This window comes from Argopecten irradians, chromosome 6 (genome assembly GCF_041381155.1).
Source record: "Argopecten irradians isolate NY chromosome 6, Ai_NY, whole genome shotgun sequence".
NCBI lineage: Eukaryota > Metazoa > Mollusca > Bivalvia > Pectinida > Pectinidae > Argopecten > Argopecten irradians.
Genome location: NC_091139.1, coordinates 15569532 through 15597365, shown reverse-complemented (window position 1 = coordinate 15597365; position 27834 = coordinate 15569532). Strand labels below are relative to the sequence as shown.

The following is a 27834-nucleotide window of genomic DNA, read 5'->3' as shown; positions in this document are numbered from 1 at the left end:
AGGAGGAAATCAGGAAAGCCAAAGTGGTGGATATTGGGAGCCCAGGGAGCATGGACGAGGTGGGGAACTATAGACAGAAGACTGTCTTGGTCGGACATCTGGCTTATGGAACCTTGCCGAATCCAGTTCCTGCTGAGGTCAGTTTACGACCTGCTTCCCTCGCCTACTAACCTTCATAGGTGGGGCTTGACTGAGACTCCAGACTGTCCATTGTGCAACCTACCAGGGAACCTTGCGCTTGTACTATCAGGATACAATGTCGCCCTTACGAAAGGACGCTACAGATGGCGCCATGACAAGGTGCTAAATGAACTGGCTGACATCCTGGAGAGGGAGAGGATTAGAAGCGGAAGCCTGTTAAGGGTTGTACATTCATCAACTTTGTACGAGGCGGGGAGGGAGGACACACTTCTTCAACTGTTCACCAGGGGGGTATCCTTGACGGCGCACAGAACTGGGAGATGAGGGTCGATTTAGACTGGCATCCCCCGAAATCATCCAGACCAATCTGCGTCCAGATATCCTCATATGGTCAACGCAGGGAAAGAAAATGGTCACTGTGGAATTGACAGTTCCATGGGGGCCCTAGAGTGGAGATAGTATGCAGAGGATTACCTGCACATTCCACATGAAGCATGTTTGCAGCACTGGGTGTGAAGGGCAGAGACAGAAAAGCAGCAGTGGACCGACTGTCAAGAACAGCAGAGAAGTCGTCCAGCTGGCTGTGGTGGAGACGACAACACATGAGCTGGACACTATCCACAGACGGGCAGTGATTTGGCCAACCTTTGTCGACTCGCCATCTTGAGGACGTTCAAAGTCGAAACGTTCAAGGAGAGGTGGACCTGGCTGATGACGTCTGTGGAGCTGCAATCCAGTGATTGTAATTAGGTTATGACAAACACCTAAGTGACAACTTAGAGGATTTGACATGTATTCTTGCTAAAATAAGCCCTACACAGATTTACAGGTAAGTGTTTTTTTTACGTATTAGTAGGTGATACACAGTGGACAACTGCTAGGTCTATATGTACATGATAGAGCGCAAGTGTGTCGATCCATGCGCTTTATTTAGGGGCCGGTAGGCGTTTTCTATCCAAGCAGAGTTAAAACAAAATGGCGACTGCCCGTCCTTAGAAACGCAAAGGGTTGTCTCAGAAACGATATTTGAAAAAAAAATTGTTTTAAATCTCAAATATATATTTTTTTAACTTGCATCGTCAGCTTTAACATGGAATTTGCAAGCGTGGGGTTAAAAGGAACTCAGGTCTGGTTCCTATTTTTGTATACATGTAATCTAAAACGGAACGGGGACCTCGTTATTGGCTCCGTTTAAGAAATCGACGATATATAGAATTTTACTGTGACTTTATGTTATTGAAGGTTCAAAAGACGATTCCTGTAAAAAAACTAAAACACTGACATATCTGAAAAGGCCCCGCTACAATCTACATTACGATTAGAAAATGGAATATACAATTGAAGCTATCACTCGAAAAAGATTGATGACAGTATAGTACAAAAGGTCCCAAAGAATTATCGGTGCCTACCAAAGTAGTATATATTTCTGACAATGGAAAAAGAGATATTTTCTTTTTTTTAAACTGTAAATATCAAAATACAAGATGGCTGCCTCTTGGCTATCTTGATGAATTTGCTTGAACGAGTTTTATGGCCCATCGACAACTAATGTCCTTCAGAGCCATTGTTTTAATAGATCTATCCAAAAATGTCATATGCACAACAAGATCCTAAGGGAAATCTACCTATAAAATTTGAGACCGATCCAGTTGGTACTTTCTAAGATAAAAGGGTAACAATTTTCAACTATCAAAATCCAAAATATATGCTTATCGGCCATCATGTTGACCAATTGGTCCCAAAATGCAGTATACAAAACATGGGCGCCGGGGTAACCTACAAATGAAATTTGAAACAGTTCCTTGTCTTTTGATAAATAGTGGTAACAAAAAGCGAGACAGCCGGACGGACAGGCGGACAGACAACCATACAGACGGACGGACCGATCGACAGACAGACGGACAACCTGATTACTAAAAGGCACCCGTATTGCGATGCGATTATAAGCATCAGGATATTCAGTCTTTAACAGCAATGTCTACGCCAACATCGGCCTAAACGGAACTCAGGTCTGGTTCGTAGTCTATTCATTAAAAAATTCTTCAACGTAACTCGGAACAGGCAACAATTCTATTATGTCCCAAGCACATTGACTGCTTTTATCTAAAATGATAGAAAATTTCCTTAAACATAACTCAAGTTTCGTTTTACTTAAACGGAACTCGGAAATGGGAGTTGATCGAAAACTGAATTATAGTGGATTCATCACTAGTAACCCATGAAAAAAGACAACTGGCAACATTTCTCATATGTCTTAGGCAAATAGAATGATTTTATCTAAATAGATAGAAAATTTCCTTAAACGGAACTCGGAACTGGTTCCGAGTTCCGTTTTACTTAAACGGAACTGGGAAATAGGTGTTGATCGAAAACCAAATTAAAGTGGATTCATCACTAGTAACCCATGAAAAAAGACAACAGGCAACATTTCTCATATGTCTTAGGCATATAGAATGATTTCATCTAAATAGATGGAAAATTTCCTTAAACGGAACTCGGAACTGGTTCCGAGTTCCGTTTTACTTAAACGGAACTGGGAGATAGGAGTTGATCAAAAACTGAATTAAAGTAGATCCATCACTAGTAACCCATGAAAAAAGACAACTGGCAACATTTCTCATATGTCTTAGGCATATAGAATGATTTTATCTAAATAGATAGAAAATTTCCTTAAACGGAACTCGGAACTGGTTCCGAGTTCCGTTTTACTTAAACGGAACTGGGAAATGGAAGTCGATCGAAAACTAAATTAAAGTAGATTAGCCACTAGTAACCCATGAAAAATGACAACAGGCAACATTATTCATATGTCTTAGGCATATTGAATGACTTTATCTAAAATGATAGAAAATTTCCTTAAACGGAACTGGGAGATAGGAGTTGATCGAAAACTGAATTAAAGTAGATTCATCACTAGTAACCCATGGAAAAAGACAACTGGCAACATTTCTCATATGTCTTAGGCATATAGAATGATTTTATCTAAATAAATAGAAATTTTCCTTTTACTTAAACGGAACTCGGAAATGGGAGTTGATCGAAAACTGAACTAAAGTGGATTCATCACTATTAACCCATGAAAAAAGACAACTGGCAACATTTTTCATATGTCTTAGGCAAATAGAATGATTTTATCTAAATAGATAGAAAATTTCCTTAAACGGAACTCGGAACTGGTTCCGAGTTCCGTTTTACTTAAACGGAACTGGGAGATAGGAGTTGATCGAAAACTGAATTAAAGTAGATCCATCAATAGTAACCCATGAAAAAAGACAACTGGCAACATTTCTCATATGTCTTAGGCATATAGAATGATTTTATCTAAATAGATAGAAAATTTCCTTAAACGGAACTCGGAACTGGTTCCGAGTTCCGTTTTACTTAAACGGAACTTGGAAATAGGTGTTGATCGAAAACCAAATTAAAGTGGATTCATCACTAGTAACCCATGAAAAAAGACAACAGGCAACATTTCTCATATGTCTTAGGCATATAGAATGATTTCATCTAAATAGATGGAAAATTTCCTTAAACGGAACTCGGAACTGGTTCCGAGTTCCGTTTTACTTAAACGGAACTGGGAGATAGGAGTTGATCAAAAACTGAATTAAAGTAGATCCATCACTAGTAACCCATGAAAAAAGACAACTGGCAACATTTCTCATATGTCTTAGGCATATAGAATGATTTTATCTAAATAGATAGAAAATTTCCTTAAACGGAACTCGGAACTGGTTCCGAGTTCCGTTTTACTTAAACGGAACTGGGAAATGGAAGTCTATCGAAAACTAAATTAAAGTGGATTTGCCACTAGTAAACCCATGAAAAATGACAACTGGCAACATTTCTCATATGTCTTAGGTATATAGAATGATTTTATCTAAATAGATAGAAAATTTCCTTAAACGGAACTCGGAACTGGTTCCGAGTTCCGTTTTACTTAAACGGAACTGGGAAATGGAAGTCGATCGAAAACTAAATTAAAAGTAGATTAGCCACTAGTAACCCATGAAAAATGACAACAGGCAACATTATTCATATGTCTTAGGCATATTGAATGACTTTATCTAAAATGATAGAAAATTTCCTTAAACGGAACTGGGAGATAGGAGTTGATCGAAAACTGAATTAAAGTAGATTCATCACTAGTAACCCATGGAAAAAGACAACTGGCAACATTTCTCATATGTCTTAGGCATATAGAATGATTTTATCTAAATAAATAGAAAATTTCCTTAAACGGAACTCGGAACTTGTTCCGAGTTCCGTTTTACTTAAACGGAACTCGGAAATAGGAGTTGATCGAAAACTGAACTAAAGTGGATTCATCACTATTAACCCATGAAAAAAGACAACTGGCAACATTTTTCATATGTCTTAGGCAAATAGAATGATTTTATCTAAATAGATAGAAAATTTCCTTAAACGGAACTCGGAACTGGTTCCGAGTTCCGTTTTACTTAAACGGAACTGGGAGATAGGAGTTGATCGAAAACTGAATTAAAGTGGATTCATCACTAGTAACCCATGAAAAAAGACAACAGGCAACATTTCTCATATGTCTTAGGCATATAGAATGATTTTATCTAAATAGATAGAAAATTTCCTTAAACGGAACTCGGAACTGGTTCCGAGTTCCGTTTTACTTAAACGGAACTGGGAAATGGAAGTCTATCGAAAACTAAATTAAAGTGGATTTGCCACTATTAACCCATGAAAAAATGACAACTGGCAACATTTCTCATATGTCTTAGGCATATAGAATGATTTTATCTAAATAGATAGAAAATTTCCTTAAACGGAACTCGGAACTGGTTCCGAGTTCCGTTTTACTTAAACGGAACTGGGAAATAGGTGTTGATCGAAAACTAAATTAAAGTGGATTCATCACTAGTAACCCATGAAAAAAGACAACAGGCAACATTTCTCATATGTCTTAGGCATATAGAATGATTTCATCTAAATAGATGGAAAATTTCCTTAAACGGAACTCGGAACTGGTTCCGAGTTCCGTTTTACTTAAACGGAACTGGGAAATGGAAGTCGATCGAAAACTAAATTAAAGTGGATTTGCCACTAGTAACCCATGAAAAATGACAACAGGCAACATTATTCATATGTCTTAGGCATATTGAATGATTTTATCTAAAATGATAGAAAATTTCCTTAAACGGAACTCGGAACTGGTTCCGAGTTCCGTTTTACTTAAACGGAACTGGGAAATAGGTGTTGATCGAAAACTAAATTAAAGTGGATTCATCACTAGTAACCCATGAAAAAAGACAACAGGCAACATTTCTCATATGTCTTAGGCATATAGAATGATTTCATCTAAACAGATGGAAAATTTCCTTAAACGGAACTGGGAGATAGGAGTTGATTAAAAAATTAATTAAAGTAGATCCATCACTAGTAACCCATGAAAAAAGACAACTGGCAACATTTCTCATATGTGTTAGGCATATAGAATGATTTTATCCAAAATGATAGAAAATTTCCTTAAACGGAACTCGGAACTGGTTCCGAGTTCCGTTTTACTTAAACGGAACTGGGAGATAGGAGTTGATCGAAACCTAAATTAAAGAGGATTTACCAATATTAATCCATTAAAAAAGCCAACAGGCAACATTTCTAATATGTCCAAAGCACATCGACAACTTTTATCTAAAAAGATAGAGAATTTCCTTAAACGGAACTCGGAACTGGTTCCGAGTTCCGTTTTACTTAAACGGAAATAGATGTTATTTGAAAACGTATTTAAACTAGCTCTATCACAAATTATCCATGAAAAAACACAACAGAAAACATTTGTAATATGTTCAAATTACATAAATTGAATTTTTTTAAATTTTGTTTAAAAAACAAAATCCTTAAACGGAACTCGGAACTGGTTCCGAGTTCCGTTTTACTTAAACGGAACTCGGAACTGGTTCCGAGTTCCGTTTAGCTTAAACGGAACTCGGAACTCGGAACTCGGAACCAACTTCAGCCTCCCTACAATAATAGTCAATGGAATCCAAATCTTAGTAACGATTTTCTGTCTTGTTCTGGGTACAAAAAGAATATGAAGTATTGTAACTGACTGTCTTGTGGTTTCTGGAATTGGTATGTACGTGTGTTATAGCATGTAGAGCCGGTCCAACACAGTGTAAATAGAGCAAGTGTTGGAGTAGAATTAAACGCTACTGCAATTAGTTAAACCACATCATACGACACAATCTTATTGTATTGCAATTGATGACAGAAGTTTCGAGCCGAAAACAAGCACATCCTTTCGGTTGTATGTCTAATTTTATACATGTACTAATATTATACAATATTATCATATATCGAAATATAAATTATTGTTCTTGGGTTGTTTGTAACTTTCTGGCATAAAAATTATTAATTTTGACTGAATTTAATAGAAAAATGTGAATTCATAATCACAAGTTAATAGGCAGTAAATACTCGCTTTCTCGATATTTACCGTTTAAAGGCAATTAGCAATACTGCATGCTTTAGACACACGGTTTTCAACATCTTCTTCATTTGTTCGGTTTTTTATCCACATGTTTTTGTTCTTTTGTGATCTACAGAGTACTGCCAAACATCTTCACGTGTATAGCGGAGCAGCTTCCGACCTCAACCAGCAGGTTTGACATATTTCTCCGGGAGTTGATTGACAGCAGTCAGCTTACTTACGGAACCGCCATTGCCGACGTGATGTGTCAGCCAGAGAGGATCAAAGGTTTGTATGAATCAAACAAGCCAGTAGATATACTGGATTCCCTTTCTTTAGTTTTCTACTCTCCGCCAGGCTGCGCCCACCTCTTTAGCAAGGGAGGTAACTGAGGCGGGAACACCACACATTAGTCTGTATTTGTACAATCTGATTAAAATACACATCCTTATTATCACTACGTTGTTAAGAGGATCTGACAATATCTCATTAGGGGTCACATTCTGGTGACCTTTGGAAATGGCCAATCAAATTGCTGCTGCCAGAATCTTAACTGGGGACGAAATAGTTTGAAAAAGATGTCAGAATTATTTTCGTGTAAGTAGTCATCTCACCCAAAGAGCACAATTCAAAGCTAAATGTATAAATATACTGGGACGAAAGGGAGTTATCAATATGTAGAAATTGCTTTTGATCTGAAGTCTACGTGGTAAACTTTAATCAGATTGGTGGTTCTACTGTCTGGTCCTTACGTGCAAACGAAAAACGGCCAAGAATGGCTACACTGACTCAAAACCATAGTTGATGAGATATTGATATTCGAAACATTCTAAATTCACTCAAGTAATGTTTAAATAATAATATTTTATTTTGCCATTAAAACAAAGTTGCAAGAGCTACACTCAACGATAAGCTGGAAGGTTGTCAGAGAAAATTTACAACACACAGATATAACAGCAAAACCATAGTAGGTCAGAGGACGAAATAAAAACAGAAATATCGTAAATTTTGCTACATTTAGCACCTACACTCCTGATATGGACAATGATGATAGAACTACGTGTTCCAGAAGAGAAAATATTCTTGTTTATCATTATTAGCGATTTAAGATATATTTCAAACTTGCAGTGATCAACAAAGAGCTATTTTTCATGGATTGTTTTTTTTTCAAAATAATTTCTCTCACTATTACATGTGTACACAACATGAACATACCGCAGCCTCCAAAACCATACAAAGACATCTATACACCGCAACACATTGTACACGTGAGAGGCCGTCCTAACATGACCCTGGCTGTTCAAAGTACTTTAAATATAATGAGACCAAACTAAAACCAATTTCATCTAAAACAATGCAGCCCGCAGTGTAAAATGAGTTCTGTAAGACTCAAGGTGGGCGCGTAGCTTGATCACTGTTAACTTATACCAACGCGTGTTCTCGTTCCAGCGATCTCCGCCGTGATCCCCTGTGTAATTGTGAAGAGCAATGACATTGAAGAATGTGGCACAGAAGCAAACATTATGGTGTTCGAAAACTTCAATATATCAAGCATCGGAAATGACGCTAACAAAGACCGCCAGGAGTTTTGCGGGTAAGTTTGAAAGGTATATAGCGGGTGTCCATATTTCGCCTTGGTCCAAATTTGGCCATTTTTAATATGACAAGTGACATCTTGGTAATCATTGCGTTAGATGAGCAACACAGTATCAGTAAGAAATAAAGATAATCTTTATAACAATATTCAAACAATAAAATCCCATTCCACATCGTCCGACAGGTCTTTATTTTAGTACGGTTCTGGAAGTTACCCCCCACATTGCGACAACTTCTTGTGGGGGTATCAAAGAGATTGACGTGTTAAAAAATGTTGTTTATTGTAGCTGATTCAACAAAATATTGAACTAGTGGTTTATTAAGTAATCAAATAACTGTGCAGACATAAATTTAATTAATATTTTTTCAATATAAACATTTAAAATGTCATTTTTTACCAAAAATGTCGAAATATGGACACTCAAAAATGATACCAAAAACGTTGGGTAACGTTACCATAATCATTTACAAAACAAAACAAAAGCAATTCGATTTTGACGGTATACAATAAAAATTTATACTCCGCAAAAATTAAGTGACAGCGAAATATGGACACCCGTTCTAGCATGTTACGCGTAGTATGTTTACTTAATTTGGATACCTGTGATTACCTGAGAACGTTCACCAGTGAGAGTCTGAAGTTGTTTCACAGTTCCTTGTTCCACTTAAAATGATACTGGTACTAGTTATGTTTGTTTCGTCTCAGGAAAAATTTTGCAAATTCAGCGTAAATTAACTAAAATTCATACTTCTTCAGTTCTTTTGTGGTCCAATGTCCAGCTCTGAATTTATTGTCATCTTGCAAATGTCGAAAAAGTTCTTTTGATCTTAAACTCTTAGAATTCCTAGTCATATAGTTTTCATTTTTCAGTCCTGTCATGAATCTGGCCATGTGCGTTTTTGAAGCTGCGTTGGTTCCATGCGATAGCGAGATAGCCGACTTTGCGAAGGAGGTGTTCTTCTGGATAATGCAGACGCAATGCAATGGTGAGAGAAATGGAACATTCCAGGAAGTCATCGAGAGCGAACAACAAAAACAACAACAACAAACAACAACACGAAAGGCTGATAATTTGGCACCAGCGTTCATTGGCAACTCAAGATTCTTTTGGCTGAGCGCTCTGTTTGTTAGCATCTTAAAATTTTGACTCTAATCTACATCAAGTCTTAGAGGGAAAATTACGTACTACATTCTATTCTATCTTTGCATATTATAGAGTTATCTATCCTTCAGGGTATTTAATCAAGGATTAACTCGAATAGATTTTTTATGTTATTGAGATATAACACAAAAATCTGAGGGTACTCCAAATAAATCACGAAGCAGTTTATGATAAGAGTACACTCAGATTTGTGTGTTATATCTCAATAACATAAAAAATATATTTAAATTAATTCTTATAATTCAATTTACTAAATATAATCTCTTCAATACTTAAAATTCATTTTGGGACTCTTTTGTCTTTGAAATTAATTACGCCGCCATCTCAGCCAATCAGAATCGACGTTACAAACGGCGACGCCATTTTTTCCTTTATGGGCTGATAAAGTAATTTTTTTAAGCCAATGAAAATGCTCGTAACAAGCAAAATTGAATTATAGATTGCGACGTCTTATGTTTTCGAGATTAACGAAAGATTGAACGTTTTAGATGTTACAACTTATGAATAGAAGGAAAGTTTGGAATGCTCAAAGTGGATGTCTTTGCAAATTATGATTAAATGATCATTTACGGAAAATTCTACATATATGAAGTGCAACAGTATCGTCTTAATGTTAATGTCATGATGATTTGACAAAATTATTAGTTGGTATTTAAGATAAGAGCCCTGCGTCATACACACGTGTAATCATCCTCGATACTCCAGAGGTTCCGATCACTTACGATCTCTACCGGCGACGTCTAATAGGGCTGGTCACAAGGAGATGGCAAAGGTCCAAAACGATGCGAACGTTTATTGGTCCAGTGTTATATTTAACTTCCTCTTCATCTATATTGTCATCAGTATCTGTGGTTTTAAGTACTCCGTACGTACTACGATATATGTTTACATCAGATTGACATTAATATCGTAATATACACTTCAAGTGTTGGGTGATGACGCATCAAATCGGAACAAAACTGGTGCACTAGCCAGATAATACTTAAAGCGCAGAAAACAAACCCGTCAATTTAAACTAATATGTCAAGCCTTTTTGCTTACTACGTATAAAAATAATTCTATATAATGTTGTTATTGATACACTAGTACATACATGTCTATTTTCTATCTTTAAACACTTTCACCCCTGAGTACACATTTAAATTCTTCTAAAACTCAATTTAGAACAGTTCATGACAGAATTTCAGGGGTGAATGAGTGAATTATTTTTGGATATTTCGAGACGGATTTCAGTGTCATAATGAGCTTTATTTTGATTATATCTTCTGTAAACCATCTTTCTTTTGCGACTGCTAAATTTCGCGATTTCCATTTCAAAACAAGTTCGCGAAGATTTACATTCGCGGATTAAGAATTTCCAATCAATATCTATTATGTATATGTTAATTCGTTGAGATAAACTTTCGCGAATTTTACTTGGATCGCAAAATTTGCGAAAGTAAACCACATGCGAAAGATAGTTGGTTAACAGTATACATTTTGTTATTATTTATGTTTAATGTTTGTTTGATTATTGTGCTGATATGAGCTTCCAAGTTGAAATCAATTAACTGTGGAAAAAAGTTTTATAAAAAAAACAATGTGATTGATCGAACCATAAGAATTTGAACAATAGCAAATGGAAGCCGAAGCTCTCATACAATTTGATTATAATCTATGCATGTCATTAAGCATTGAACGTCTTTCAGTTGGCAAATACAGCCAATATGAATGCAAACTGAACAGTTAGAGGTAAATTCCGTGAAGCGCGCTAGTTTATGTTAAATTTGCCTCTGTTCAGTTGGTATTCAAAATGACTGAATGCAAATTGAAAGACGTTCAATGTTTATACATGTATTAATATTTGATAACAATTTTATGAAAGAGAATTTGCATCTATAACGAAAAAAAAAATCATTATCATCAAAGACAGAACAGTCATTTGAATAGCCATCTTCGGTGATCGCTAGCACGATAATTGTGATGTCACAATGATAATGACGTCGTAATAAGCGGATTGCAGTTTATTGACTGATTAATGTCAACTGCGCTTTGTAAGGTTACATAGTAGGGCTGCAGTGAAAATGTAAATATATTCTTGTGAAAACATAATATACATTTATCATTATTACTTGTACAAATTTTATCATTCATTATTATATATATTATACACAAGTTTTGTAAAATTGTCATTAACTCGTAAGGTTTTTGATCAATTTTGTTGAAATGTAGCCAGTATTGTTACATTGAGATGTCTATAATTTGTGACGTCACATGCTTCAATAATAGTTACAATGGAAAAGTAATGGAAGAGCATTTGGTCGTTATGTTCTCATGGTAACGGGGGTATTAGTAAGCCATTGGCTTTCAGCTCTAGTAAGATATATATATTTTGATCATACAATTATTACCTCAGCTTTTGAAAATATTTTCTAAATAATCATTCTACATTTTATCGTGCAGCAAAGCAGACCAGTATTAGGTATTTAATAACGCATTAGGAACACCTTTGTCATGCATTTATTACTCTATAACTTTGAATATACCTATTGTACGTGTAATCTACGGAAAGTCGAGATTTGTGTTGTCAAAATGCAAAATCATGTGCATGAATCATTATGCATAATTAAGAGATATATACTTTATCTCTCAAGAGAGCGTTCTGTAGCAGGAATCTCAGGAATAAATCATATTCATATTCGCCAATATGTTGTTACTGTGGTTTGTTATTGTTTTTTTTTTTTTTTGTTTTTTTTTTTTTGGGGGGGGGGGGGGGGTGGTGGGGGGGCTTTCTTTCATATATATATTAGCACCATTTGTGTACCATCGCTTGAAAGAAACACTTACTTTGTATATTTAGCCTCACCGCCAATTGAATCCTAGATACTCCAAGGGTTACTATTCACTGTCTTAATATCAACCCCTGGACTGTGTCGTGGCAAAACTGAAGGCTCTATGTGCGACAAAAGAAGAGACGATTTTTTTTTTTTTTTTTTTTTACGTCAAATAAATCTAATAACGGTTCACTGTATAAATTTGAAGTTAGGCGTTGAAGTTTAGGGTTAGATACAGCGATAGACGTTTATATAGACGTTACACTGAAAATTAAAGCAGAATATGATTATTAGTAACGCTATACAACAATTATTTATATGGAATCAGGACTGGGAGAAAGGCCTAATAAACGGATTGAGGATTACGGATTTTACTAGCTTTAGTATTGTAGTTCTGGATAGTGTTGTCGGCTGTAGATAAAGTAGACCGGGTAAGTTTTATTCGTTCTAGGACTATACAACCCGTCCTGACTTTTATAACTTAATTGTAGAAAATGGCTGGTGATACGTTATAGGCCCACGACCTTTCCGAAAAAAACTTAAAAGTTTCTTAAAAACAATATTTGAATAATAACAAAAGAAAGTACATATATATATATCTATGGCCCAACACGAGGTTACAACACCAAACAAATGCAAGATGTCTTGTTTAAAACAGTAAAGATACATTTCGCTGTTTTGTCGTTTGGTGCAGTGATAGTCAACTAAAGCACCGCGTTATAAAATTAACATTTGATTTAATATTTTGAAATTGTTTAGGAGGTGATAATAAGTGAAGTATCAACGATAAGCTATTATTTATTTGCGACTCTACAAAGTTATCAATCTCGTTTTACATTCCCATTTTAAAAATTTACAAAATTATCCATCTCGTTTTACATTCCCATTTAAAGATGCTCCGTCGCTGACAAATGGTATTTTTTCACTATTAAAAACAGGAGCAGACGACTTAGTATTTTTCTCCAGTTACAAAAGTTACTTACTTTACACCATTACCACCATTGAAAAGTTTGAGCTTTTAATTTTACTTCAAGTTAAAAATATGAAAAATTATTAATTGCATCCCGAAAAAATGCCGTGACACTATATCCTATATGGAATGAAGTACTGATTGCGCATGCACCACAGGCGAAATAAATTATTTTATATTATTTTTTGTGTTAATTAGGCATATATATACACGATTATTGTTCAAATGATTAACATCATTTATGCTCTGTCGGCGGTGGAGCATCTTTAAATAAATAAAGGCTGGGAGATGATCCATGTAAATCATGATCAGACGACTTCCTCAGTGTCACATGCATGTCCTTGAGGGGTTCGACAATACTCTTATGCACAAGTGTTTATGTTGATGAACTTTTCAAGTAGACATTAAGTGGGTTTTATGTATACGTTATCCTCAGGTTCCGATGACGATACCTATCGCTTCCTGTACGGAAAGCCTTCCTACGTTAATTTAAGCGGGTGGTGTCGACAGCTTAATCTTACTTCCTTTTACACATTATTCATTTTACTGTAGATTACAATGGCATGATTTGTACATTCGCCTTGATTTTTTTCAAATATTCATCCCCGATGCTCCAGGGGTTCCAATCACTTACGATCTCTACACCCCTGGACTATATCATGGTAAAACTGAAGGCAGTTCCGAGAGGAAAATCTGAATCAATAACAGTCGAGCAAAACGTCCGTTGAAAACTACAGAGAGAGCCACGCACAACTTCAAAACCACATAGTCCTTTTAACTAAATTACCTGTTCTGTTCTTTTGTCTCTATATGTTTTACTGTAGTCCAGGGGTGTAGAGATCGTAAGTGATCAGAACCCCTGGAGTGTCGAGGATGCAAAATACTGTGCTCTAAAGTTGTTTTATTTTTCATTTTTTATTTTATGCAATTGCCTATTGCCCGATCCGTTTCATAAAACTTTATTATTTTATGATTTATAATATATTTATGTTTATAATTCTTGTATTATCAATAAAATATTTTGAAACGAAATGAAATGAAATTGCATTCTGTAGCATATTTATTCATGTCTGAATTAGAGAGAATCTTTTTCATTTTCAGTTATTCCAATGTAGGCTAATCTTAAATGGTATATAACCTCACAAACGAACCAGGGGATTGTCAAATCTTTTCTAAGTTATTGTTCTATGCAAAAACACGTCTTCCAATACCATAATCATTAATTTGACCTTTGTACTAACGTGACCTTGAGAGAGCCAAGGGTACAGTAGCTCACGACAAGCCAATTGCGAGCCATGGATGAAGCGTAAACCAATAATATTAGACGTTGTATTGAGAAACTTATGCTGGACAAAATCGACACGACGACGTAATGATCTAACAACCTGGAATTAAATGGACAAGATTGTCCCCCATTACTGTTCATATCATATTATGCAATCGTGTTCGTTTTGTATGTCTTGATAACTTAGGACAGATCGCCTCGAAAATTTGACTTTTTTTTTGTCCATACGGTTTGAATTACTTCCTTGTCCCATATTTACATTTTGAAGTAATTCGTATCCGATATTACTTCTTTGACCCCTATATATATTATATAATATACATATGTATACTATTAGTTAAAAAATCGTGCCAGGTCCCTGTGACCTCTAACATTAGAGTAGGAAGAGGCGATGTACTTCTCTTTTTTTTTCTCGTTTTTTTTCGTGAAAAATAATAAACAAAACAACACAAGAGATTACCTCACACTTGTTTTATTCTTCAACAGTTCTTCCGTGTAACTAACAACACATACAAGCCACGCTATATCCGGAACGTAATATTACTGTGATACCACTATAATCAGTTAATCTGTGGCAAAATGACCAGCATATTGCATGGGGTGTGTCCGACTACCTAGTGCAAACGTACGCGTGACGGTATGGGTGGCTACCCCTAATGATATATAGGGACCAGAGAGTAAGGCACAGTCTACTTATATTTTGACCTTCTTTAATGTGTATGGATCATTCTCTAGATGTTTTAAATAGAGAAAGGATCAAAATTTGATAAACAAAATATATACCTCTTTGTGCTACACATAAGATATTAGATATGCCCGATCACAGTAATGTGGAGATCAATATTTTGAATATTGAATTATGTTTCCATATTTGGAAACAAAAGACAATGCAGTCCAAATCTGCTATACAGGACACCTCAATGGAAAGGACACCTGTCTGTAAAGGACAGATTCGTCAACCCTATTTTGGTACAATTTACTATATAATTGACCTCTGTATAAAGGACACCTGTCTATAAAGGACATTTTGCTACATGTCCCTTTGTTGTTCTTTATAGACAGGTTTACTGTATTATTACTGTGACATTACAACTATATTGAGCTTAGTAATTCAAAACACCGAAATGTTGCGTTTCTCAGGCTGGTGTCCTCTTAAGATCATTGCTCTTCTTGTAATTAACATGCATACCAACAGATGCCTTGAAATGTTTAAAGATTTAAACTCCATATCTAATATGAAAATTAAGGATCTTTGATTCCGTTAATATGGTAACAATGATAGAGCATACTTTGTCAGTATAGCACAGGGTACAGAGGTATGATTTAACCTCTTTTTATCAGGACTAAGAATGATCCATTTACAATAGGAGAAGTCTAAATATATATGTTAACTGTAACCAATTTTAAGGTCCCTGTGTGCCAGAGTACTAGACAAGGCAGTCAGAGTCAGGCAATGTATCCTCCTTAATTCACACTCACATACAATGTACTCTCATACTCTCTCTCATCACTGTATCTCTCTACCATATATTTATGTTACTACTGATACTGTTAAGATGAATGGAAATATTTATCAACATCACTAAAATAACACCTAACATTTTATATCCTGATAGTTATTCTATACATCTATGTTTATTTTAAAAAATTTTAAGCAAAAGTTTTTTTCACCACTTAAATTTCATTTTTTTTAATCATTTTTTTATTAAGTAAATAGTCATATTTTTTCATAATTTAAAGAGATTAGAATGATTTTATTAAAGAATTTTTTTTCATATTCGTTATCTATTTATTTATTGTTTTTGATTGGGTTTTTTTGCCAATAGAGTTTATGAAACAATTCAGCACTTGAAAATATATTCCAATAAAGAACTAGCATAATATGTATAGTATAAACATTGAAGATATTGGGTCTTAAATCTACTGTCTGTGGGATAGACTTGTCATGTGACAGTCTAGGCTAATCATGTGACAGTCTACAGTCTAGCCCAATCATGTGACAGTCTAGCCCAATCATGTGACAGTCTAGCCCAATCATGTGACAGTCTAGCCCAATCATGTGACAGTCTAGCCCAATCATGTGACAGTCTAGGCTATCATGTGACAGACTACATGTATCCAAATCATGTGACAGACTATCCTAATCATGTGTCAGTCCAGGCTTATCATGTGACAGACTATTCGTAAGTGTAATATTTAATGATGTGCAAATAAAAAACCGAGGTGACAGACATATATTCCTTACATTCATTATGTAACAATTCCTATAACATCGATTCAAGGCCTATTGTGTAACAAATATTCAACAAACAGATTATACAAACAATGTAAGCAACAGACTTTATATACTGGAAATATGATCAATGATTGCATAGGATAGGCTATAGATACAGTAACCAGGGTATGTAGTGATTTAGGGTTATTAGTCATCATAAACACAGGGACCTGAGAATTAGTTTCAGTTTAACTATATGGTACACAGGGCTATGATTTTTGTCCTAGACCCATAAATTCAGTAAAAATACCTCTGAATGCTATATAAAGCACATAAAGTATGATTTCTACATGTTGTAAATGTACTGTTTTTACATTTGTTTTTAATGTCGGACACCTGAACACTAGCTTAAGTACAACTATATGTAAACTGTAACTAATTCTCCGGTCCCTATGATTACACACACACACACACACACACACACGTAAACAATGAGCTGTAGGTACTCGCTAACAGGTTCAGTCTATAAATACCAGTAAAGGAAAAAGCATACTAACTGGTGTGTAGAAGTAGCTTTCAATTGGTTGTTTGCATGGATAATGCAAAAACGCTAATAATGAAAAGATGTATCTAGAATTGATTGAGTTCTCTTTTTGCAGCTTGAGAAAATTGCCATTAAATTATACCTAAACATGACAATAATATCTAAACATGAAAAATTTTAAAGAGATGTTTTAATCAAGTTTTGTTTTGTAACAAAAATGCAAAATATTGTTTTCTCTTTTAAGTGTAAATCAAATACTGATGATAAAATATATCTAAGGGAAGTAACTCTGGTATATCATAAAGACAATTTAAACCCATTACACGCTGCAATTCATAATAATCATCAATGAATTTCAACAATGTTTTTTTCTAATTCCTATGAATTAATGTTATAAGTTCATGCTTCTTATGATAATGTACTTTGAAATATTGCATTTTTTATAAATCTGGCAAGTCGACATACTCATACTTAGTGCCACACAGTGTCTGGATTTTAACACATTCACCCCTGAAATTTCAAATGAACTGGTCTAGTCCTTGATTTAGAATAGCCTAAATGTGTCTTCAGGGGATGAATGAGTCAAAATGTTTCACATTTTTCATCACTCTTGTAATCAGTCTGACTATTTACAATGTCTGAATGTCTTGGCACCATATTTACAAACAATTCTGAAGTTAACATCAACTTAAAATTCCTCATAGGAAAACTGTTAGAAAGGTGTCTAAGAAATATTTTATGTTCAGAAAGACCCTTAACTTGTGCAATGCTTTCCTATAGAAAAGAAGTTACCAGGTAAGGAATTTCTAATTGTTATTGATAAGGAATATGTGAAACTGGGCCCTGATGTCATCTAAAGTTAAATTTTAAACATTGTTGGAGTTAGTCACTCCATCAGAACCAGAAATAACAAAGGCAGACATATGACCTAAATAAATTATATTGCACTTAAAGTATCAATTAAGAAGGCAAAAAAAAATTATGATAAAGTGGTCTTAATACTAATTTAAGCATTGGAATTCCATGATCAACAGTGGGTTTTTTTCGGTTTTTTTTTTTTACTCTCGAGCAATTTAAATTGAAGGTCACGGTAATCTTACATAAGTCATTTATTCATAACCATATCTGTTATAAATATTAATACATCAATAATTGGTCATTTTGAATTCAGACACTTTCATAATCTACTTAATGTGATTCTGATATAGAATTATTAAGCTGTTATAAACAAATCCATTCAATCTCGCTACAACGTCCGACATTTCTCTCATACAAATTTCTCATACAGCGATACCGCACACACACACAAGGCAAATGGTCATATATTCAATAATAATCAATAACATGAGAAACTAAATGAAAATCTACAACACAAACATATTGTTGTATCGGAGCCAAAACTGGCATATATCATAGTTGGTACACAAATTATACATGGAAAGCCAACATTGTGTTTGTACCTATATATACATACCAAGTGTCATATCAAATTTGTATACAAATTAAAAAGTAAACAAACCAACATCCCCCTATAAAATTACTTTTTGAAGGAGGATTAAAGTTGCGTTTTTTGCTGTTTTTTAATAAAGTCATTTGATGTGTGTGTGAGGTGGGGAGGGATACCAAGACACTTTCTGATGAGGGATGATAATGTACCAGAACTGTCACTGAACTGGGTCGAACATTGGTGATCAGGTAGCTCAATGAATAGAGGATCCAGCAAATGTTCCGAGGTCCTGGGATTGAACCAAGATTTGGTCGCTACATTTTCTCCTCTTTTGTTACACAAATATGATACGACACCTGTATGTATATTCTGAAATAGCATATGACAGATTTATCTGCCCATGTTGGTAAGTATCGATTGTTCTGCTTGCGTTTATAACCGTATTCTTGTTGTCATCTTTTTGCAGAGAAACTGATTTATGGTAATTCTTACACACTATCATCTAATGTCAAATCATCAATAGGCTTTACTATTAAGGGAAGATAACTCTGTATTATGTGATAAAGATAAGAGCACTATTAAAGTATATGAAACAGATGTAATTGTGTTGTCTATCAACACGAATCATGTGGTGTCTTGATTTCACTTTAAAAGCCATATAAACTATGTATATGGCCTCTGCAAAAGAAAGGGAAGTAACTCTGGTAGATGAGATCAACTCAGGTGGCAAATTTTTAGCAAAACAGCTGTACAAAGATTCACATTGTTTCAACTCTGAGAATTCTGCAGTGTTGTAAATTAACATATTTGATTATCATATCATCACATTAATTAATTATGTTATTTCCCTTTTCATCATAATACTTTAACATATTATGTTAATTTTAATTTCTCATTATTAATATAATTTTTGTCTACATGTAGTTTGATGTTTTTGTCAAGATCATTAGAAATAACTTTCAGATTAACTAGATAAATGGTCAATAAATTAACATACACATAAACTAAAAATGTTACAAATTTGATAACATTTATAATCTACTTTGTACTTTGCAGTAAAACCAGTCTTAGCGACCACTTCTGTATATTACAGTTGGTAAAGACCATCTGCTTAATAAGACCATATTTCAAGGGTCCCAAATTGTCAATTTTAAAACAATCTGATCTGTATATATAGACCACTTGTTATAAAGACCATTTTGGTCTCCTCAATGATCACTGTAGAAAGGTTTCGCTGTAATTTAACTCATTCACCCCTGAAAATTCACAATGGACTGGTCTAGTCCTTGATTTGGAAGAGTCCAAATGTGTCTTCAGGGGTGAATGAGTTAATGACAATGAAAAGAGATTCTACCTAACAGTAACAGAACACACATAATACTTGTAGCTTATACATATTCATAAGCAACGTCTTAAACATTCAAACAATAAAAGCACATTTCCAATGATGATAACAACAAAAAGTAAAAATAATAAATAACACTGTCTAAATGCATTTAAAGTAACAACACACTTACCCTCTCTAATGTATTAAACACTACCTGAGGGTGTTTTACAGGTGTCTGACATTAATCAACAACATTCAAGAATCATTATCAAATCACCCTTTTTTCAATACCAAATATGACTGCTGTTTGACAAAATTTCACAAACAGAGTACTTATGGTTTGTATGTGAACTTTTACATATTCTACAACCCAAGTTACAGTAAACAAATGTTTAATTTATGATTACATGACTATTTTTCTGTAAAATTTTATACAAAATGCCCTAAAACCAAATAAATCTTTTAGGATTTAGTTCGTTAAGTTCCCTTTCCAATAAAATTTGACACAATAATGTTAATACAAACATTAATGCGGCATGGTCAACATGCAGAGAACATTTTTCTTTTTTTTTCATTTTTTTTTTTTTGGACTTCTATTTTTTAAAAATAAATTTCAAATTGTTAGTTTTTTTGTTTACTTTGGGTTTTCTTAATTGTTCTGATTTTGATAAATCTTGGTGATATTGGACTGTAGAACAAGTTTTTGAGTTAATCAAATACTGATATTATCAAATGAAAGAGGCTTCAGTGAGTTAAGTAGTAAATGTTAACTTTTTTTTACTTTAGCCCTTCATTCATTTTTTGGTTGTAACTTAATATATAGAGTCACCACTAGCCACAGGTACCATACAGACACCGGCATTAGTTTGGTGGTTTCCTCCTGACACTACAACTTCCCTCTATTAAAACCTGACATGTCTGAAAATAGCCACTGCTGTCAATTTTTTTTCAATTTAGCCTACAGAAATTTCAAATGTCTTGGACACATTTTCTGGAGAGATCATTATATTATGATACTGAATCAGATCATTATATTATGATACTGAATCAGAAAATCAGAGGTGATGTTACGAACGGTGACATCATGATTTACGTTATGAGATAATAACGTTATTTTTTAAGCCAATGAAAATGCTTGTTATAAACAAGATTGAATTATATCAATATAAAAAAAATCTGAACAAAGCTAAGCAATTGCAATAGAAACAAACTCTTACTTAACAGAACAAATAATAAGAAAAAAGCAACAATGAAAAAAAAAGATTAAAGCACAACACACATGTATACTGGATTGATAACAATTTACCAGCACAGAATCCGAGTAGAGATATCACATCATATCATAAACAATCAAGGATTTCTAGAAAGACATTCTGGTATAGTAATTACTATATACATATACAAAACTTTGAACAGTGAATGAAATCCCAATACATATATATAATACACAAGTATGAAACTGAAAACAGATTGGTGTCTATGTGTTGCTGAAGATCCAACATGTATGCCTTACAATGTAACATACCGTATTTGACCCAATAAGCCCCTAGAACGTTTAAAAATTGAAAATAACAAGGAGACGCTAATAGAACCTAATTTGGACTAGCCTTTCATCAAATTATTGCACAAAATGAGCCATTAATCAATTCGCAAAAGAAATTAAATAAAGAAACACACAGAACTTTCGTATTTTCAATCTGCATTTAATTTGAGTTATAAGTAAAATTGGGAACCCAAAAAGGGGGAGGGGCGCTTATAGTAATTGGGGCGCTTATTGGGTCAAAAACGGTACCTGGTATTTATAATGCATACATTTTACACAATTATATGACATCTTTAAATTACTAATTATGATTATGTGATTAGTAACGAGTACTGGATGAGTGATGATCAGTTTCTGGGTATCTATTGTTTAAATACAATGTCATTATGTGTAATGATAAAACACAGTAACTGTACTTAATTTAGCTGTACACTCAACATTTCTCCCTCTCAAGCTTAACCATGATTGTGGCATCATAACATAATTCACTATCGTAACAGGTCATAAATAATGATGTGCATTCATAAAATCATCATCAGAAACCCATGCATGAGTCACCGTCATTCATTTGTCATAAATGTACATCCCCGACTCGTGGGTTTCCAATGACATCAAATTTTTGTACATTCATAAATTATGTACTTTGAATTACATTTTAACCTAGAACCCAGTATTTATATCCATCTTTTGATAACAGAGCACTGACCAATCTGACATTGGTTCATTTCCATTGCTATTGCCAGAGCTTAATTATTTCTTCATATGAGAACTTTTGAGCAAGCTAAATTAAGTACAATCAAAACAGTACATTAATGATATGCACACATTCACAATATGTACAAAGATGTGACTAACTTTAGGTGCAACATGTGCAATCTTACATAGGTCTTATAGTATTGTACAACTAACTCCACCATGTGTTTCTGAGTTATTCCAGTCCTATTGTTAAAATTGTATCATTGCTTTATACAGATACCGTACTCTCTGCAAGACAACTACATCAAGTGAAAGGTAAATATTTAAAGATTCAAGAATGAAAATTTTGGATCCGTGAAAATATCTGTACCGTTAATTGCAATTTTTGTTTTGTGTTTTGGTGGAAATTTACAATAATATGTGATGTAGAATATTTTCAAAACCCTATTCAGAAATAAATATAAAAACCTTCACCCTTATTGGTTCATTGGAGAGGAAGTTAAAAAGTACTCTGTCTTTTTTCTGATTAGTTGTTTTGAGTTATTAGAAACATAATGGAATTTTCTTCATGATGACATCATGAATACTGTGTAGGCAATTACTTGGTTTATTTCAAATTAACCAAGACCTTTTTCCAGTATGCCTGAGGCTGTTGATGAGGATGTAGTTTCTGTACAGCCTATTCTACCAAGCTATAGTTCTTTGTGACCTCGAGAAGAAATGCAGCCAATCTTTCATGATGGGCAGATCTGTTCAGAAAAATCTGTAGCATTACAAGTGTCACTCTCGCACTGTGCTACGTCTTCAGATCCACAATTCTACCAATCTGTCTGTTAAAACTTGAGGAATGAAAATTCTGTCATTACATTAGAATCTATATCACATCGCCAGCACCAGTACACAGAGACAAAATGTCGTCTCTGTAAAATAACAAATCTGCATGACAGTCGGGTCCATGTTGTTCTCCGTAATGACCCCAGGGTCAATTGGTTTCATATGTTGTGAGTAAAGCTGCGTCTACTGGTTCCATACATGATGGACACGTGAACGATCGCATCAGCCAATCATCAATACAGTCTCTGTGGTAGGTGTGCATACAGGGCAAAAATCTCAGGCTCTCCCCCAGGATAAAGTCGTTCATGCATATAACGCATCTGTAACACAAACGTACATTATATCATAAAGTCATCCATGCACAACACATCAGAAACACAAATATACATCATAGCATAAAGATGTAATGTATACAATGCATAAGAAATACATGTATACATCATAGCATAAAGATGTAATGTATACAATGCATAAGAAACACAAATATACATCATAGCATACAGATGTAATGTATACAATGCATCTGAAACACAAATATACATCATAGCATACAGATGTAATGTATACAATGCATAAGAAACACAAAAATACATCATAGCATAAAGATGTAATGTATACAATACATCTGAAATACATGTATACATCATAGCATAAAGATGTAATGTATACAATGCATCTGAAACACAAATATACATCATAGCATAAAGATGTAATGTATACAATGCATCTGAAATACATGTATACATCGTAGCATAAAGATGTAATATATACAATGCATCTGAAACACAAACATACATCATAGCATAAAGATGTAATGTATACAATGCATAAGAAACACAAATATACATCATAGCATAAAGATGTATGTATACAATACATCTGAAATACACGTATACATCATAGCATAAAGATGTAATGTATACAATACATCTGAAATACATGTATACATCATAGCATAAAGATGCAATATATACAATGCATCTGAAACACAAACATACATCATAGCATAAAGATGTAATGTATACAATGCATCTGAAATACATGTATACATCATAGCATAAAGATGTAATATATACAATGCATCTGAAACACAAACATACATCATAGCATAAAGATGTAATGTAATTATGTATGCAATGCATCTGAAACACATGTATACATCATAGCATAAAGATGTAATGTATACACATGCATCTGAAACGCATATATATCAATAATATGCATCATAGCATATGATGTAATGCATATAATGCATTTGAAACATCAAAGTAGAACATACGTCCATGATAAAATTTGTAAGTTATATGTGACATCACTTAGTCACTGAGTGACGTAAATAAAACATCTGAAACACGAATATACATGCATCATAAAAGTTAAAGTTTGCCATGCATATAATATGTACAGGGCATCAAGTTAACCCTTGATCATGACTTTTAGCAGATTCAGGAATCAAATTAAAATTTCTCAGAAATCAGAACAATCAAAACATATGACAAAAAGACATGTGCTTCAAACTGAAGAGTCAAATCTGATTTTTGGGAGTCAAAAACATACTCTAAGGGGTCTGCTGGGTGCCCTGATGTAACATACAAATAAAAGATAACATCTTTTGTACTTGACATTGTTTAAAAAAAAATATACTTAATCTTTTTTTTTAAACAATTTTTTAACAATTTGCAATCAATTTGATTACTATTTTAAAACTGTAAATTCTATAAATCCTATAGAAATGGCCTGCTTATGGTTGAAATGAGCAGTGGCAATAATGAAAGAGTAAAATGATCTTTAATGAAATGCTATCCACTTCACAGATGGTTATGTCACAGGAAATTCCAACAGTTAATTTACAAACTCTTTATTAGTATTTCAGTCTGTATGGCAGATTCAAATTTAGGTAAAAGACATATGTTTTACAGTTAGTTACTATTAATTATGAACTATTTTCCACGTCCAAGTGACCTAAATAAGAAGTGTATAATATTGAGTTTATTGCACAAAATTATGTATTACATTTACATGAGTCATACCTTTTTATTAGCATTAGTCAAAACAAAACTGTCGTTAAGTTTCAATCTGCAGTAATCTAATACACACGTTTAATTTCTTCCTTGAGATGAACAGACTTGAACTGACATATTCATAATTTCCTGTGGTCCTTAAAAATTTATAACAAGCCATGATTTTATTTTATATACTTAATCACAGCATTATTAGTTATTAATTATATAAGATATTGCTTTGTTATTGTACTTACTCTCTGCCCTTTTTGTCTGTGCCGTCATACACGCCTATAGGCAGGTGGCTGATCAGGCCTAGACGTTTGGCGATCTTAATCTGTTCTTCTTCTGACAGCTGATTAGCGAGTCGACTCACATTAGGGGCAGGATGGTAAACTGGCACTCGTTCCTGTCAAGTTAAACATGCACTATTGTACCGCTATATTGGTATAGTGTATATACACGTAAACCATATTAGGTCAGTAATAGTCATCAGTTTCTGTGTATTATATTATTGCCATACCTATGTTTTATTTGGATGTACATTGTATTTACATTGTTGTTTACACACATAGATTTCCATGACAAAACAGCAGTGGTAGTCACATGGTAAATTACTATTATAACATTTTACTATCTGTATTGGATTTTAAGTGAAAGACCTACCTGAAAAAATTGGCAAATACAGACAAAATATTATCAATTAACTAATTCTAGAAGTTTGTGGAGTTTTTATGTGACTAAAACGTAATTTATTATTATTATAGACAATGATGACTTTATTCTTGAACTGAACGCTCATTATCATTGCTAAAATTATTAACATTTAAACATGGGGCAACCATGACCATGCATCTTAAATAAACGTTTTATGTATAGCTGTTGTCTACCTTACAGGAGATCTTATATGGTAACCAAGCTATATAAATATATATTAACATTATTATAGATTGTTGTGAAACAAATTGTTTGGTTTGATTTATTTGGATTATTTACACCCTATTAAACAGCTATGGCCAGGTAAGAACAGCCTCCCCTGTACATGTGTGCAATGTATTGTGTGAGATAGACCTACATGTTTTGGGAGGCTGTGGTATTGTGTTTGTATTGTTCAGTGTGTGTGTCTCCTAGGCTGTATATAGAGGAACTCTTGCATTTTACATAGCGCCAGCTAGCTCACTGAAGCATGCATATGCTGCCAAAGACACCAAACATCACCCCACCTGGTCACATTATACTGACAAACCAGTCGTCCCACTAGCGTGACTTGAACATCAAATATTAATTGTGTCATATGGACTAGCTCTTATACAGCTGGCAGTACAATATGTTTATATATATATATGATCCTTCATTTTATTGCGCTATTATTATAGACCCAGGCTAATATTATTCTTTGATAGGACACTCAATAGCAGGGGTTTCATTATCAGGCGGTACCCGGTACTTTTTGTCGGTTGAACCTGGCTGTGGTACCGCCTGCTTTGGGCTAAATTACATTAGATAGCATACAGATGGTATAGAAAAGTACCCCCTGACATTGCAATTGTCCTGTAAGATGATGAAACCCCTGCAATAGGGATGTGTATTACCATTTTCTTATAAGCCATTCATGTTTGTTAGGACTAATTGAAATGAAACATGTACAATCAGATGATATTAATTGTATATATTTAACTATTGATCGAAGGACGCCAAATTAACTGAATTTGAGATCAAACTACATGCATTGTCATCACATGTTTAAACTTAACAACAAACAAAACACATGTGTAAATCAAAAGTTTATTTGACTACTGTAATCTTCATACTCTTACAACATGGTTAATACTGTACATCTCTTATTTAGATCATATATATTCCCCCCGGGTATATATCTTTTTTAATATTTCATGATATCATAACTTCTAAATGGGTATGGAAGTTTTAATACTATCTATATATCTTTTTTAATATTTCATGATATCATAACTTCTAAATGGGTATGGAAGTTTTAATACTATCACTTTCTTTGTTTGGTCAAATGTGCCATGTGTTTTTTAGTCATTTTATGTAAATCACTTTGTGAGCAATGGTTACAGAATGGCTTTGTGCTAAAAATAGATTTACCTATACCTCGCGGCTTTTGTGTTATAAATCAATAATACATATCATATTCATTTATATAAAACAAATATATAAGGACACAAAAATAGTAAAATTTTCCATATCTGTTCGAATAATCTATAAATAAATTGTTGATAAGTACCATAACAGCACGCAAAACAACAAAGAACCGTCCGATATGGCCTTGTGTTGTTTGTAAACAGTGTCTGACATTGTGACACGAACCTGATACGGCGGTGGCGGTCCGAGTGCTTGCTCTGCTCCATCTTGGCTCTCGTGGCCACGTAATAATGAAATGTCGTCGGTACTTGGAGTTTTAAAACAGTTCCCCATGTTGTTTCGTGATGGCAAATAAGCTAACTATAAAATAAAGGTATATTCAAAACATGCTTTCATTGTTCCTGGAACAGGTGACAAGTGAAAACATTCGCCTAATCACGCATATTCTTCCGCGAGTGACGTAAATGTCGGGATATATCAATGATAATATAATTACTATTTTTCATACAAATGACACACTGATGGTAACATACAACACCATGAAATGCTTTTTGGGTAAGTTTTACCTGTAACTGTGAAAATTGCAGTATTTTAATTGCTGGATTACTTTTTGCGTAGGAATATTTTTTTCGATCAAAACAAACCCAAAAATTGTATTTGGTTTCGTATTTCTATGACGTATTCGTTCAAAATTGTTAAATACTTACGATAA

General features: G+C 34.0%; 2 protein-coding genes across 2 annotated transcripts in view; one reads left to right on the top strand and one right to left on the bottom strand.

Annotated features, from left to right (window-relative positions):
* Positions 1 to 12029, top strand: part of LOC138325135 (uncharacterized) — a 33126-nt gene extending 21097 nt beyond the window's left edge. The window contains exons 8-10 of the mRNA XM_069270583.1: positions 6720 to 6871; positions 8033 to 8177; positions 9051 to 12029. Of these exons, the coding sequence (XP_069126684.1) occupies positions 6720 to 6871; positions 8033 to 8177; positions 9051 to 9327 (574 nt within the window). The 3' untranslated portion in view covers positions 9328 to 12029. The remainder of the gene's footprint in view (positions 1 to 6719; positions 6872 to 8032; positions 8178 to 9050) is intronic.
* A 6178-nt stretch (positions 12030 to 18207) lies between these two features.
* LOC138325133 (RING finger protein 11-like) lies at positions 18208 to 27576 on the bottom strand. The gene is made up of 3 exons (XM_069270581.1): positions 27348 to 27576; positions 25274 to 25425; positions 18208 to 23336 (listed from the first exon to the last, which is right to left on the bottom strand). The coding sequence occupies exons 1-3, from the start codon at positions 27453 to 27455 to the stop codon at positions 23165 to 23167; spliced, it is 432 nt and encodes a 143-aa protein (XP_069126682.1). The 5' UTR covers positions 27456 to 27576; the 3' UTR covers positions 18208 to 23164.
* Between the last annotated feature and the right edge of the window lie 258 nt (positions 27577 to 27834).